The sequence below is a fragment of the Sinohyriopsis cumingii genome, chromosome 14, assembly GCF_028554795.1.
Source record: "Sinohyriopsis cumingii isolate HCF-2022 chromosome 14, ASM2855479v2, whole genome shotgun sequence".
In the NCBI taxonomy this organism is placed as follows: domain Eukaryota; kingdom Metazoa; phylum Mollusca; class Bivalvia; order Unionida; family Unionidae; genus Sinohyriopsis; species Sinohyriopsis cumingii.
The window spans coordinates 121,162,843-121,180,197 of record NC_142974.1 but is presented as its reverse complement, the minus strand read 5'-3'; the positions used below and the strand labels follow the sequence as shown (position 1 = coordinate 121,180,197).

At 33.4% G+C, this 17,355-nt stretch overlaps 1 protein-coding gene across 1 annotated transcript in view; it reads right to left on the bottom strand.

Moving 5' to 3' along the window:
• Positions 1 to 17,355, bottom strand: part of LOC149784727 (uncharacterized) — a 120,282-nt gene that overhangs the window by 83,750 nt on the left and 19,177 nt on the right. Inside the window, exons 4-5 of the mRNA XM_089933039.1 lie at positions 4,702 to 5,220; positions 2,265 to 2,371 (exon numbers count right to left, since the gene is read on the bottom strand). Coding sequence (XP_089789165.1) covers positions 2,265 to 2,371; positions 4,702 to 5,220 — 626 coding nt within the window. The remainder of the gene's footprint in view (positions 1 to 2,264; positions 2,372 to 4,701; positions 5,221 to 17,355) is intronic.

The following is a 17,355-nucleotide window of genomic DNA, read 5'->3' as shown; positions in this document are numbered from 1 at the left end:
TTTACCTTTAAATTTTCCAGGACGACCCATTATATCAGGTTGTAATTCATATACTGAAAACATATCCAAATTTATTGACAGAGTTTTACAACCTTTAATGAAACCATTTCCATCATACATTAAAGATACAACTACTTTCATTAAAAAGTCGAAGTCTATTCCACATCTATCTGATAATTTCAATCCTAGTATCATTAGATGTAACATCGCTATATACCAACATTCCACATGCAGATGGTATTGAAGCATGCAAATATTTTCTTGATAACAATCCTAATAATAGCTCACTATCTAGAAAATATATTTGTAAAATAATAAAAACTTATCTTGGAAAATAATTATTTTCAATTTGATAATACGAATTACATACAGATAATGGGTATTAATATGGCTCCTATATACTCTTCCCTTTCATGGGTGAATTAGAAAAGGATTTTATTCAAAACGAAAAGTTTAATCCATCTCTTTGGTTCAGATTTGTAGATGACATATTTATGATTTGGAACCATTCAACTGAAGAACTGAAAAAATTACTGATTGCCTAAATTATTTTCACCCGACGATTAAATTTACTTATACTGCATCTAGTACGTTTCATTTTTAGATGTAAATGTAATAAAAAATATTTATAACACTATCTCTACAAATATTATTAAAATGCATCTAATGATTTGAAAAGCAGAGCAAAAGGGAACAGATAACACTTATTTTTCGTTAAGTACAGAAGCGGAGTTGATCAAATGGAAAAGTTGAAAAATTGCAAATTTTATAAATTTAATAAGTTATTAAGTTGAAGAAAAACAACAATAAATAAAGCCTTAAACATGTGGTGACATATCAGAATGACTATATACGATCCTTGGGGGTGACTTCTCCAGGCAAAGTGGGGTGACTTCTCCGAACCGTTGCGAAATTTGTAAATATATACAATAGTCAAATCGATATCGACAGAAGCAGCTTGTCGGAGGAAAATGGCAGACGTAAACAGTGCCTGGAGGTGTGTATAATAGCGCTCGCTGATTGGTCAATCAAGCAGAATGATTGACAAATGGCGATAGGTCAATTGGGGTGGCCTTATAAGAGGGGGACTACTGTACATATATTGTTAGACTGCTCCGGTGGCCTAGTGGTTAGAGCGTGGTTAGGTCCAACCATACACCAAGTCTTCTGGTAAAAACCTCATACTTATAAGACTTTCCATTTAGAAAGAGTAGAAAAAACAATGGAGTCAAACTGGATACATAAGCACTAAAAGCAACAAGAAATAATACAATTTTCTTAAGGTGCCAACCCCATGTCAATATGACTTTCTCATTAAGGGGAGTAGAGATAACACAATTTTAAGTATATCTCCCAAAATGGTCATACTGGACATCACATTGGCACGAGATTTATTTAGGACCGAGTAGACACAATAATAAGTCTTATAATGAAAACCCTATGTCAACATACCATTCCATTCTGAATGGAAAATTAAAACAAGATCTTTCAGATGGCCATCATGGTAACAATATTGGCTCTCAGAATGGCACCATTTTCATTGAGAACCAATTATGGTGAACATTCCATGCTGATCAAAACTTTCCAATCATGAGAGTGGTGGCAGTAAGATTTTCAAGTTGTTGCAGCAATATTGGCCTTCAGATTTCTTTAGAACCAACATGGTACGAAATTGTTTAGTAAAACCCCATTATGATATTAACATCCAGTCAGTAGAAATAATGTAAACCCCATTATGATATTAACATCCAGTCAGTAGAAATAGTATAAACCCCATTATGATATTAACATCCAGTCAGTAGAAATAGTGTAAACCCCATTATGATATGAACATCCAGTCAGTAGAAATAGTGTAAACCACATTATGATATTAACATCCAGTCAGTAGAAATAGTGTAAACCACATTATGATATTAACATCCAGTCAGGAGAAATAGTGTAAACCACATTATGATATTAACATCCATTTAGGAGAAACTGTGACAAGGTTTTCAAAATGTACGATGTGGTGGCCTTATTGTATGTCCGATATGCACCATTTTCATTTAAGATCAACCAGACCATGAGATAAATCCATGTGTAAAGTTTCATAGCAATCTTTCAATTAGATTAAAACGAGTCAAGATAACAAACTTATGCTAATGGACAGACAGACAATGGACAACAGGCCTACCATAAGCTCTAATAGTCTCTGTCCAAAAGAGATAAACAGGCAGAAAAAGAAACTTTGCAACACCTCTGATGTTTATTGCCATAATTTGTACCTGTGACATTTTATCCACATGTGTTCCCACCAAAATCACACGGGGGATGCTGGCATCTGGTGATGGTGTACAGTAATGTATGGAGTTTAGCCAAAACTCAATCACTTCTGAAAATAAATCATAAACAAGAGCAATCTCAATGGCACATTATACAACCACCCAAGTCAATTAACTGTCTATATAAATAAATACACTTTAGTGTCAATAGCACATTATACACCCACCCCAAGTCAACTAACTGTCTAGATAAATAAATACTTTAGAGTCAATGGCACATTATGCACCCACCCCACGTCGAATAACTATATGCTTTAGTGCAAAATCCATGCTCTTCTTTCAGTAATAATGACCTTGACCTTTAAATCTCAATATTAAAAAAATTCTTTCTTATCCTTCGTGCAAGCTATCCACAACATTTGATAACTGTAGATTCTGGAAATGTTAGTCTTCCTGAATCAGTGACCTTGACAGTTAAGCCCAAAATCATGATGCAGAAGGTGAAGAATTCCAAATTTAATGTGATCTATGTGAACTTGGAACAAAATCTGCTCTGACAGATGGACAGTCTGACAATAAAATGATCTCCACATTAAAGTGGGTATACAAAGGGCCGATGTTTAAGTTTCAAACTTTTCATTATAGTTAAACAGGTGACTGATCGTTCAACAAAAACATATCCCTTTAAATTATTTCAGTACTATCCTTCAGAGAAAACACTGCAATAATTTTAAATACTTTAGTGCAAAAATGGGTGATATAAAAAGACTGCACAATATTTGAAATAAACATCTGATGACTTTTTTCCTGGATGCAATACATTTTTCAAAATGAAGAACATCTTGGTTTACAAAGAATGCACTGGGGTGATCGATTCTCAACAGGTACTCATCCATGTCATTTCACCACTTTATTCAACAAAGCTGACTTGTCACAACTCTAATTACACTTGTACTAAAATAAACACTGGCACCCAACACAAGATTAATACTAGAAGATGCTTTTTCATACTGTCATCACTCAGAACACAATATTTTCATGACCTGAACCGAGTTTAGTAACAAGACTGCAACTGATGCATGAGTAATATGCACAGTCTGCTTTCTTTCTGACCTCTTCTAAACTGTGGAACTGGCATAATTTATCTAAGCTAGAGGTTAAACTCTGCTTCATAGCTTGCTTAGGGTTGAAAATTCACAGCTATTCTCAACATTCCCTTCTTCATCTACTTGATGCAGGGACAAGAAGTAAAATTTCCTTGGAACTGGACTATGATTAGGAGGAGTGGTTCTCATGAACCATGTCTGAGTTTGGTTGGCGTCCAAACATCAATTTTCAATATAATCTGAATATGGACAGGTAATTTTAATACACTGTTAAAGTCATCCCTGCATTGAAAATTTGCATATTTCTACCTAACAAGGATACATGTATATCTAACAAGGACTGACAGTAAAGATCACCAAAAAGATGTCAAGAGTTACTATTGACAATAATGCTGAACACCATGTTCCTAGTGTAAACTTCCTTACAATAGCAATGATTTTTTGCAATACATTTTCATTAAATTTACATACTAGTAGGAAAAACTCGTCCAATATTTACAAAGATAACACTGGTCTTCTTATATTCCACATCAGGAAAGATACTAATAAAAAGTTGTAACCGGTACTTCACCAACAGACTGCCTGAGCAATTGAACTGACTGTATAAATATGTTTAGGGCTATCGACCAAATCATCCTCATAGCAACTGGATCTGAACTGAATGATGAGTTCTACAACCCTGAAAATTCCAGTACAAATTATAATCAGCTTCACATGGGTCAGTGGTTCTTAAGGGGAATTTCCTGGGTTTTTCTACCACTATTTATACTGGCCACCATGAGCTGAAAAATGGTATTAACCCAAAATAACAACAAATTTAATTAGTGCGCGAGTATTTTTTCAAGAGTTGGTTGAAAATTCCCAGGAAACCCTCCCCCCACCCTCCCCGGAGTTTATTCAATATTTTGAAAATTTAATGGCTTTTCTAGGTTAGGAACAAACCTAATCTGCCTCACAATTTTTTTCCAATAGCTGAGACTTAACTTGTTATGTATAATTTACATTTTTTATCTACATAAAGTTAGGTGCACACTGAAGCTACATTCCAAATGAAAAGAGGGTGAAATAAAATGTCATATAATTAAAAGGACAGCAAATGGATGTCAAAATAACTGTCATGCCAAGATTCACACAAGTCAGGACTGACAAATGTTTTTAATTTTCTTTTATGTCCAATTATCTTTTTTTCTTGGGGAATAAAACCGCTGACTGTGTATTACTGTATAACTAAGATCAAAGTGTTTAATAATTCTGGGAGAGTAGTAGAAGAACTTGCCATAAACTTTGCACATTAGTATTCCATCACTATAAAAAAAGGACTCATCAGAACTCACCATGAACTTTGCACTTCATTTTCCCATCACAATCAAAGTAACACTCATCAGCTACAAGATCAGTAAGCCATTTGCTGACATCTGAAACCATGAGGTATATGGCTCGGCTTGTCGAGAACATCTGATGTGTTGTGTAAAAGGCATACTGATCTGCAAACTCCCACACCGTCAGTGGCAAAGTTTTGTCTGTCTCTCGTTTTAATTGCAACAATTTTAGCATGGCTATAATGTTTGTTTCTGACTGAATTGGCTCCCTCTGAACTAATGCCGAGGATGATTCTACTTGCTGACTAGCAGTAGATGAAAGATCATGGCTAATGTCTTGCTGAGGAGAACTGCTGTATAGTACTTCTAATTCCTTGTCTTCATCAGCAATGTGAGCCACTTCATAGCTCCTATGAGTTATCTCTCCTTGAGGAAGAATTTTCACCTGTTTCTCACATGTGGCTTTGTCCTTTATTAATTGCTGCTCATTCAGCACTCTGGCAAGGTGTTGTAATCGATAATCCTGTTCATTATCTGAAAACACAAGGAACAGCAAATACAGCTGAATTTGGCATCAAACAATGAAGCTGGAAATGAAACTGAAAAAGTAAATCAGGCACTTTTTATCATCCCATCTATATACAGACAGATGTGAGCAGGAGTTACATAGACTTTGAAAAAATCCACTTGCCAGGTAAGATCTGCTTTGGATTTAGTCAAGCTGAAGTCTGGCAGTCAAACAAAATAAAAACAAATTCAAAATAATAAAAAATCATTTTGATTTTTTCAAATCATGAAAACAACAGCAAGAAAGTAGGTTTTACGACCTTTCATTCAATGCTAGACACCAATGCTGCTATTAGGCAGTACATGTTGGACTTTCGATGTGCTTTTCTCTAGGAAAATATTCACACCGAGACCAAGTCTCAAATCCTAGCCCTTACTAACTCTAAACCGATGCCTTACTATATGTGGCATCTTAACACACCACAGCTATTTATGTGACATATTTCCCCTGCTTTTCAAGGACATGTACTGATGTATTCATTATTCATGATCATTCTGACCTTACACAATAAAACTAAATCAAGTTCTTTTTGAATATGATAAGTGTATATTGCATGATACCATAGCATTGCTGTGTTTATCAGCAGTAGTAGTAGTAATATAAGTACGTGCTACAAGTTTCCTCTCTAATGAAATCTAATCATACGTTAGTTTTTACAGATCATACATAGCATCAACATATTCTCTGTCATGAATATCTCAAAGTGAAGAAAACAAATATGCAGAAACTGTATATGTCTATAATAAAATAAAATCTAAGACAAAGGATTAGACCACTGAGTACATATATCCCTGGATTTCTTTATCAGTTGATGTACCAGTTATGTGACATTTTATTTCTCCACCTTTTACAATAAAATAGTTTTCTCCATTGTTTTTGCTTAACTGTAATGTATTGCTACACAAATTGAGCTAATGAGCTGTTATTGCAGCTCACTGTTGTCCCTAAATAAATAGTATCTTTTTATCAGAAACTTACCTGCAATAAACAAAAAGTAGCATCATTAAAGTCTAAGCAGAAAATAATGTTATTATTTATTCCCTGATTTTTACTGTAGATTTTCTAACCAGTCACAAGTGTTACTTGCATTCAACAGAGATCAACAATAAAGCTTATAAATAAAAACAAGATGGTTATTACGCTCAGCCAGTTGACTTTAACCTCTGAATGCCTATGTTCCATGAAGTCAGGTGGAGCCATTGTCTCTAATAATTAATACAGACTGTCTGCGTGGGTTCAAGTCTAGGATTCGGCCAATGTGGGTATGTGAGAAAGCTTGCCAGTAGCTTCTCGTGGGTCGGTGGTTCTTTCCTGGGTTTTCCTGGGTTCTTCCTCCACCATTAAAACTGGCTGCCATGCATAGCCTATTGTGTGCTGAAAAACGGCGTTAAACCCCACAACAACAACAAAATAAATACAGAAATTGCACTATGCAACCTATACATGACATCAATAATGTTCTCTTTAATAATGGAACAGGATACTAAAATGCCAAAAGTGTACTTAAATTTCAGTATGGCTAATATTTTGGAAACATTCAAATCCTACCCTGGCAGAATTCAATCCAAAACATGATCAAATCTATCAGAAAGAAGGATTTTTGTATGAATGAGGATTGTTACATGTTAACATGTGATAATATGATGCACATATATCTTTATCATAAATAAATATTAATTGCTCTCAAAGTCTGTCATAATTAAAAATTTGTAAAATATTCCATAAAATAATTTTGCTTTATTCTTCCTCTCTATATAAAATAATACTGATATTACTGAGATAATATGTGAAACATAATTCTAGGGTATATAAATTATATAATATTCAATATGATCTACATGTAATCATCAACTAAGTCATAATGAAACAGTTATGGCCTATCTCAATTATTGTTGGCACTATTTAAAAATGGTGATGGGATGTCCCATCAAGAAAAATCCTCCTAGTGTTTAATTCTAAATTTGCAAAATGCAGGATTCATTACTGATCGCCATGGAAGTATAACAAGTAGTCCTTCAATGTAAGACACATCACCCGATATTTTTGTTCTGGGGGTTGATGGGTCTTACGGCCTAACTAACAGTTCTGTGTAGCGTGTTTTGATGTTGACTAACTGAAAAAAAGTCAGAAATATCACATACAAATGGCAACCAATAACGACGCTTTTCTACAAAGTAAAGTTATAATGTTTTTGCCAGACTTTACTTACCCTGATGTATATTCTCTAATAAATTCAAATTCTCACAAAAGAAATGGGCCAGCTTTCCAGTTTCGCTGGCCTACATTTCAGTTGGCTGGAAAGCGATGAAAGCCGATAATGCCGAAATCAGGTTAAGTTAAAATATTATTCTTTAACGAAACAAATAAAAATATATTATGCCTATTCGAACTGTAAGCAACGTTTAATTTCAAGAAACGGATCCACCACATGAACCTACTTAAACATACTTCGGCATACCTCAACTACTGTCATATTGCAACAAATTCAAATGTATGTCAATGGAACAAGAAAATGCGTTCATTTGCTAGTGTCGTATTTTCATTCCACCACGATAAAGACAGCACAGTAAGTATATTAATTACACACAAATTTGTGGAAGACTGTCGATATAAACGGCCAAGTGTGTGAGATATTCCTGAAACTTTGACTACTCATTCCAATGTCAACCAACACTGGAACAGGCTATACAAGGCCGTTATCGGGATAGTAAGGCATAGCACTAAAAAAAAAAAAACATGTTCTATGTCTTCCATTGTAGGACTTGTGTAACAAGATACTTTTTTAAATACTGCAACATTTTGAAACGTGTGTGTGTGTGTGTGTGTGTGTAGAGGCACGTTAGAAACACAGAGGCTCGTATCGTTGCTTACAATTTAATTGTCAGACATACATATAGTACAAAATAACACAAGGGAGGACACTTCTCTCCTTTTTCGAGTGACCTATTTAAGAAATAATGCTGATATTGCAAGCTACATTTCGCGTAGAACAATATATCTGGTACCGATGTTTTATTTAATGAATAAAGAATTCCTCATTTGATTTAAAATTAGTATTCTTTTTTTATGTTTTTATTTGCTTTGAATTTCAGTGTCAGCTGATATAGTCTACAAACTTCGACGGTTATAGGGGGTAACGTGTCCCCTAGTCCTACCTGTAAGACCCGACGCTGATATTTATGTTGTGGGCGTCAGGGTCTTACAGCCTAACTAATGGCGCTGTGTAGTGTGTTTTTGATGCCGACTAACATTGTTACGAAAGTAAAATTTTCAGGAATATTTCACACAACTGGCAACTAAAATAATGACGCTTTTCTACAAAGTAAAGTTATATTGTTTTAGTCAGACTTTACTTACTATGATGCCTTTTCTCTAATAAATTCAAATTCTCACAAAAGAAATGGACCCATTTTCAAGTTTCTTTGGCCTACTTTTCAGTGGGCTGGAAAGCGATGAAAGCTGAGAATGCCGAAAGCAGATAAAGTTGAAACATTATTTTTTAACGAAACGAATAACAAATATATTATGCCTATTGGAACTGTAAGCAACGTTTCGTTTCGTTCAAGAAACATATCCCAAACATCAACCTACTTGAACTTACTTCGGCATACTTCGACTACCGTCGCATTGCAACAAATTCAAATGTATGTCAACGGAACGTGAAAATGCATCCATTTGCTAGTGTCATATTTTTATTCTACCAGGATAAAGACAGCACAGTAAGTATATTAATTACACATAAATTAGTGCAAAAATGTCAATATAGGCTGCCAAATGTGCAAGATGTTCCTGAAACTTTGATTACTCATTCCGATGTCAACGACATCGGAACACACTATACAAGGCCGTTATTTGGATAGTAAGACATAGCACCTCAACAAAATCAAAATGTGCTATGTCTTACATGTAGGACTTACATGTCCCCCGCCTTTGACATGCTTACTTTGACCAAGAACTAATTTTACTGAACCATTTCATTCTACGCGATACCTAATGAAGGTGGTTACATTATCCCTTCTTTAGTTTTGCTATATAACTGAGTTTACCTTTGATTTTCTGTTAGTGCGTTGTCTGCTTCACGCATAAGACTGTTTCCTTCTCATGCGGTTGACTTCGGTAACGTTCAAGAGTACACGACTTAATACATGTTCCGAACTTAATACATGTTCCGAACTCTCATTGTTAGCCGTTTCAGTAAACACAATCTTTCGATATAAAATCTTTGTGGAAATTTACTAAATGTATTGTTCGAAAATGAAAATCAATTTCTGGGCTTTCATTGGAAGTTTATAATGACGTTGTTAGCTGCTTGTCGAAATTCAGCTCAGAAGCTTCTTATTCGATTATGACATTTGTAAATTATTATTATTATTATTATTACTATTATTATTATTATTTTATTATTTGTTTTCTTTATCAATTTTCTGTAAAAGTTTGGAAGTTTAGGCAATATTTTGGACATAAAATTTTTGTTTAATATTTGTATAAGCTGAAGAAAATATTTATTCAGCAGAGTCTATTGATATGGATCCTGCTTAATATTAGTACTAATGTTGACCTTAACAGGAGTCTATTAACACGAATCCTGCTTAATATTAGTATTAATGTTGACCTTAACAGGAGTCTATTGACATGGATCCTGCTTAATATTAGTATTAATGTTGACCTTAACAGAGTCTATACACACGAATCCTGCTTAATATTAGTACTAATGTTGACCTTAACAGGGGTCTATTCACATGGATCCTGCTTAATATTAGTACTAATGTTGACCTTAACGGGAGTCTATTCACACGAATCCTGCTTAATATTAGTACTTATGTTGACCTTAACAGGAGTCTATTCACATGGATCCTGCTTAATATTAATACTAATGTTGACCTTAACTGGAGTCTATTGACATGGATCCTGCTTAATGTTAGTATTAATGTTGACCTTAACAGGAGTCTATTGACATGGATCCTGCTTAATATTAGTATTAATGTTGACCTTAACAGGAGTCTATTCACATGGATCTTGTTTAATATTAGTACTAATGTTGACCGTAACAGGATTAATACCATTTGTACAGCCACCATACACCTTATTTATATCTGATATGTGTAGACTACTTGCAGTATTATTGGAATTGTACCAATAACTAGCTTAATACAAGTTGTGTAGGCTATTTGCAGTATTATTGGAATTGTACCAATAACTAGCTTAATACAAGTTGTGTAGGCTATTTGCAGTACTATTGGAATTGTACCAATAACTAGCTTAATACAAGTTGTGTAGGCTATTTGCAGTATTATTGGAATTGTACCAATAACTAGCTTAATACAAGTTGTGTAGGCTATTTGCAGTACTATTGGAATTGTTCCAATAACTAGCCTAATACAAGTTGTGTAGGTTACTTGCAGTACATATCGGAAATGTAGCAATAACTATCCTAATACAAGTTGCGTATTTTGTGGAAATGACAGTTAAATGTGTTTGCATTGTAGGATTGAAATTGTCTGGAAAAAAATACATTTTATTTTATAAATAAAATAAATTAATCTTCACCCCTATTTACTTTAGAACCAACTTTTCAAGTCAAGGTCACTAAAACTTGTATAGTATTACACTTCTTCATTTCATAGGTGTGTGTTACAAGAGTATTTACAAGCATTAGTTAATAGATAAGAGGGTGAGGGGTCAAAACATATAACAACATCATTACAGATCTGGAAAAAAACACCCATCAGCTTATTTATCAAGCAATGCTCTTAATTTCATACATAATGAGCCTGTGTTTATTAGATATTTCATGCTAGTTCTGAGTATTTCGATTTCATGCTAGTTCAGAGTATTTCGATTTCATGCTAGTTCAGAGTATTTCAGACTCAATATATTTGCTGGTTGCCAGGATGGTCATTTCTACAGTTGGTCCATTGGTACATGGAAGTTATGGAAATGGTTTTTAAAACCTTCAGTACACAGACACCATGCAAATAGACACTATTTATTTAAGGAATTTTACATGTTTTTCTCTCTTCCAAATTACATCAATTAAAGTTCTTTTAAAACAAATTATAGATTGTTAAATCAGTTTCTATATATTTAGTAAATTATAGATTGTCATATCAGTTGCTACAAGAACAGAGTTGTATGATCAAGGTAGGGTGACCACTGATGGAACTTGACAATAACGGACATTCCCCTTCCAAGCGCTATAAATTATCTCATTAAGGCCAGGCAGAATTAGCTCCCTAGGAGTGACATAATCCTGACCCAACCTATATTAAGGTGTTTTGAGCACACACATGGATAGCTCCAGTAGGATCTTAGCAATATAACTGCAATCTTAAATACATCACATATATTAACCAATGAAGACGAAATATAATATTCAGTCATGGTTCAGCATAAGTATCAGGTATGGGCAGAAGAGCTGAAAACTGAACTGTCCAGTACAGAACCAGACAAATGGCCACCCTAGGTCAATGTGAGTGTTGCCTTCATTATTTTTATTTTTAAAAAGTGGACTAATTTCTGTCTGTAATTAGTAAAAGGAAGTTACATGCATCTTTATGTTATTCTATGCTGAATTACATCTATTTTTGTTTTAATTTCATATTTCAGAATTTTGTTTATGCTGCAACTTGATCATTTATATTTATAAATAAAAATTTCAATGTTTCCTCATCACTGACATAGTAATTTTACTCCTGGTGAATTCAGTGCTTCATGAACATAATTCCAGAATTGTCATAAGAAGCTATAATGTTAAATTCACTGTTAGTATTACAGTCATTGACTTGACATTCTCATTTCAACTCAATAACTGCTGAATACAACACATTAAAAACATAATTCCAGAAATATTGTAAAAGCTAGAATATCTAAGTCATTGTAAATATTGCTCTCACCAACTTGATGTTTAATTAAATTCAACTCTATCCTTGCTTTTTTAACAATTCATGAACATAATTTAAGTTTTCTTAATTGACTAGTTTGTCCACATCATTGTTTTATCTTCATTGACCTGACTCAGTTCAATTCTGCATTATATTAATTCAGTTCAAATGTTACAGAAATGCATTCAAATATCAATAATGTACCTATCAATTCAATTCAAACAAGCACATGTCCTAAGCCATAGTAAAGTGTAATAGTTAAATTACTTTTTTTAATATTTCGCAATTAACAAATTCAAATTAAGTCTTTTATTCTTTCATTTTAAACTTTATTGCAATATACAGATTCAAACATAGCAAATCTTCCACAATTTTTCATTCTTAAAAATGATATTACCATAAATGATTAATAATATGGTACTAGTATTAACTATGACCGAAGGGCTATTGCAGAGATTTTGACACCCCAGGGTAACCATGAATTTGGTGCACCACCCCAAGAAATAAAGGTCACTTCCATCTAATTTGGCACCCCTTACACCCTGGAGCTCTAGGTAATTGCCTTGCACACCTATATGTTCAGACATGACTTTGTGGAAGATTAACACCGAAATGCCAGTATTTAAAAATGATAATGATCAGGCCATTGTATAAAAACAAGTCTTCTATGGTTATTCTCTGCATTTGTATTGATGTATATGTTAATTCATGAATCATTTTGTATTATGGTTGTAAAGAAATCTGGTGTTTGAGTTACCTGTTAGTCATTTGGCAGAAAGCATGCTTCATCCCTATAGTCATATTCTGATGTAGTATTAACATGACTGAGCTTGGAAATTAGCTATTTTGTTCAAATAGGACAAGCAGTAAATGATGGAAAACTCAATTTACTTGATAACATTTAAATCCCATATGAGGCATTTGAAGAGTGTGGAATCAGAACTTACACAACTTGAAAATGACAAATAGTGTAGGTTCATATTATTACCTGAAGTCTCTAGGCAACCAAAACAATCTGTTGTGACAGATTGAAAAGTTTTGTCACTGCTATGAAAAAAGTGCCTAAATAAGCACCCTATGCCACTGTCCCATTTCCAAGCTGATGAAATGATATTGCATACTTTAGGAGGTGTCAGACACTGAAAGATAACTGTTAAGACAAAAATGAATCACTTTTAAGTATGCTAGTTTAACTCTGAACAGCTTACTGGCAGGAAAATTATGGACCCTTTGAATCAGCATTACTTGCAATATAATGGATGAGGGGCATTTTGATATTCGAATGAAAGCCCTTCATCAATCACATTCGCAAGATGGGGAATTTAAGAGGTAAAGTCAAGACTGGATGAGAGATTTAATATCTTGCTTGTATTTAATAAAATTTATTCAGGAAGAAATATGTTCCTTGGTATTTAAGCTTGCTAAGAATGATAAAATAAAAATACAGATATTCATATACAAATCATTCAGTGTGATCCTTCTAACCAGAACCCCCAGGTCTTTCTGTAAATGACGTTGCCTGGTTAATGGCTTATCTGGTGTTAGTACAGATACCACTCACCATGTAGCTATGTTACAAAGCAGGTTAGCATGCAACAGAGGGTGACTAAAAGCCAAAAGGTGCATACAGGATGAAAGCAATATATACTTTTAAGCTAATAAAATGAAGAAGCACACTAAAAGATACAATACACACAACATCAAATACATGTGCTACAAACATACAAGGTAATCAAAGGTTAAAAGTCAAGGTCACTGACTGAAACAATTTTTGAAATACTTTCTATACAATACCAAATAAATATTAGTTCCACTTCACTAACGTTCTCCAAATATTGTGAATGGCTAGCACTAAGGGTATCAATTTTTGGTGAAAATGTCAATTGTCAAAGTCACTGACTAAAGGAAGAAAAATAGTTACAAAGCTGGCCAAAATTTTGTGACTAGCTTGCACTAGGAATAAGGAAAAAGCCAATCAATCTTGGGATTGATGGTTCAGTGGGATATCCTGACTAAAAAATTAAATATTTCACAAAATCTTTGTTTTATTTGCAGAAGTTAATTAAAAAAAATCAGATATTTATATGCATTTATTACTTATTTACATTTTTCAATAATGTATCATTTAAAGTGATAAATTAATACATTACAGTTTAGTTAAAATAATGTAAATACATTTAAATACATTAACAAATTATAATGATTAATTAATGTTAAATATTTTCATAGCAATTGGGCTTTTATTGATAAATAACTTCTCTTAAAAATGTACAACTGTCCTAAAGAAATAAAGAAAAGTCAATGACCCAAGAGAAAATCAACATTCCATTTCTGTATAACAAATAGAAGCTTATGAGGACAGAGACAATTTTGCCATACAGCAGTAGTAACTTCACCATTTCCTTGTATTATGTTTAGGTTATGAACAATAATAGTCCAACAAGCAGGGGCAGATTTACTTCCCACTTAATTTCTGTAAATGACTCATGATTTCATGGCTCAAACCATTTTATGAAAGTACTGTGTAAGGACTTTGTAAAGACTTTATAAGGAAACATGTCTGGAATGTAAGAACCAAACATCATCACAACTTGGTCATTTCCGTATCTCCACACTGAAAGAGTCCATGGATCTTTTGAGGTGTACCAATTTGGTATAATGACTTCCATTTCCTGTTTCCAATGATTTCTTCATTTATCGTTCAATAAACAAAAAATGTGTTAGTAACTACCATGATAAAGCAGATATTATTGATGAAAAGTTTAGAAAAATTAAAGCTAAAGACACTTTAATGAATTTTCCTTTTATTTTTCAAAGTAAACACTTCTTCAGGTCATACTAAGATTTAATAAAAAGCATACTTCCAATCTGTAGGACTGATATGAACCAAGTGATATGTGCCCCAGCATTACACTGAAACCAATACAGCTGTCACATATTTACTCGTCATCCTGAGCCAAATTACATCAGCCAATTTTAGTCACTTTAGAGTACAGACTACATCAACCTCAGATGTATTTTGAGTAAGAGAAAAGTGCACATCAATCATTCATGTCTGGCAGTGTCTTGCATACAAAATTTCTAATATCTGAAATGGTCTGTCTGTGAAGACATCCAATATTACCAAACTGTAGCAGTGGACAGTTTGTTCTTGATTTTGTTAGTCATCACATATTGCCAGCCCTTCTGACATGCACATTTCAACATAAATAAGTCTTCATATAATAGTTTCATTCAAAACTCAAAGTGCAGTGTCCACAACCAGCGTGATTGGATCCACAAAAGTACTTTTTCATATTAATCTCATGGCTCTCCAACTCTTTGTAGGAACAAACACTGTCCCTATAATTTTACACTCCATAATAAAAGTTTTATAATAGTGGGGGGTATAAATATATCATCCTTTGCATGTTTTACCTATTTAATTGAGTGTTTCTTTTGAGCTAGGATATATTTTCCTCATAGTTGAAGATACATTGGTCTTACTCATACATGCCCCCTGACCAGCGGCCAACCACATTTTACAGCCAGACTCCCTTGCCACCGACAAGTCTGTGTTGCAAAAAATACCCCTCAAAGTAGGCCACCCATCTAACATGCCCAGCAGCCACATTTTATTTTAATGGGTCCAAAACCAATATTTAATTCATACAGGTAATTAATCAGATTATCCGATGTATCTTTCCCGTTATCCAGTTTTAGTTACTGAAAGAAGTGTTGGCTAAAGTATATGTACCACTAGGATTAATATTATATTGTGAATGCTTACGTTTACAGGAAATGGGTTAAACAATGTTGTGATAGAGTTTTGGGCATCATACAGCGGTTGAGTGTTTTCTTTGATGATTACAACTGGATGTACTTGTAAGATCATAACATGGTCAGAATAAGCTACACCAAAACCTCATGTGACAGCACACGTATCAATTCCTTTATAAACAAGGCTTTCGTTGCTCTTCAAAAGTTTTGTCTGCATAATTAAGTTGCAGAACTGAACAATCACCAATATGGGAATAAATCATTACAAAACTTTAACATATCACATTAATAGAGAATATTGTAGAAGAAAAAGTAAAAGTCATTCGACTTAAAGAGAGTTGCCAAAATATGTTATGTATGTTGGGAAGACTCAAATATACAATATCGTAATAGATAATGAGAATATTCTCTGGCAATGGAAAAATAGAGTAAATTGAAAGAGAATTATTTTTAATGCCAAGCAATGTCTATACGAAGATTTAAATTTTTAAATAAGTTTTTCAGGGGTTTTGCCATGTCATGCACATATATATGAACAATACCCTACTTGCATTTCATGCTTATGAATAAAAGCTATTAATAAATGTTAACTTGAAAAAAGTCAGTTATTAAGACAAGAAGAACCTTTTAATAATTAGTGCTACTTTTATATGATGATATTAAATACTTTGAAGTTATTTGTAGCTTTCTTACTACATACACATATTTGTTACAATTATACTCCCCCTCAGGAAAGGCCACCCATCCTATACAGCCACTTTCCCCGTGCGGAAGGGGTGATGTATAAGAGGGGGATGACTGTCATTGTTTTCATCTAATATAATGACAGATTCATGAAACTCAAACTAAATTATATAAAAAGGTAAAGTTTTTCTTTTAAATTTCACTTATTTAATTTATAAAATGCGTTATTTAACAATATTCTCATTTTCAAGCTTTTGTATAATTTATACTCCATTTCTGTAGCTTGTGTGCTTTCAGATTTAATTCTAAAACATAAAATGAAACTTAGAAAAATACCATGGCTAATTCTTTTTGATACTTACACAGCATGTTTCTGAGTCTTCAAGTAAGCGCTTGTTTACAAGTCTAGATAATGATAATGACTGAGCAGCCAGCTGCTACATTAATAAATTGAATCAGAAAGGTATCAAATACAACAGGCATAATCAAACATGGCTTGTAGCTTTGTTCAAGGATTTATCTCTGATGCTCCTATTTTAAGCACATAGTCACTATACCCTTTCAAGCAGACTTCCTAACAAATATTATCCTTAAAAGTATGAAACAATGCAATGCTTGACTGTAAGCCAATTGTAATAAAAGTAACTTGTATAAAAAATATGTTCTATACATAAGCTAGCTTTATGTAAGATCACACTAAACTAAATTTTTACTCTAAATTGGACAGATAAAAATAAAACATGATACATGTCACCTCACAGCATGTGTATAAATTCA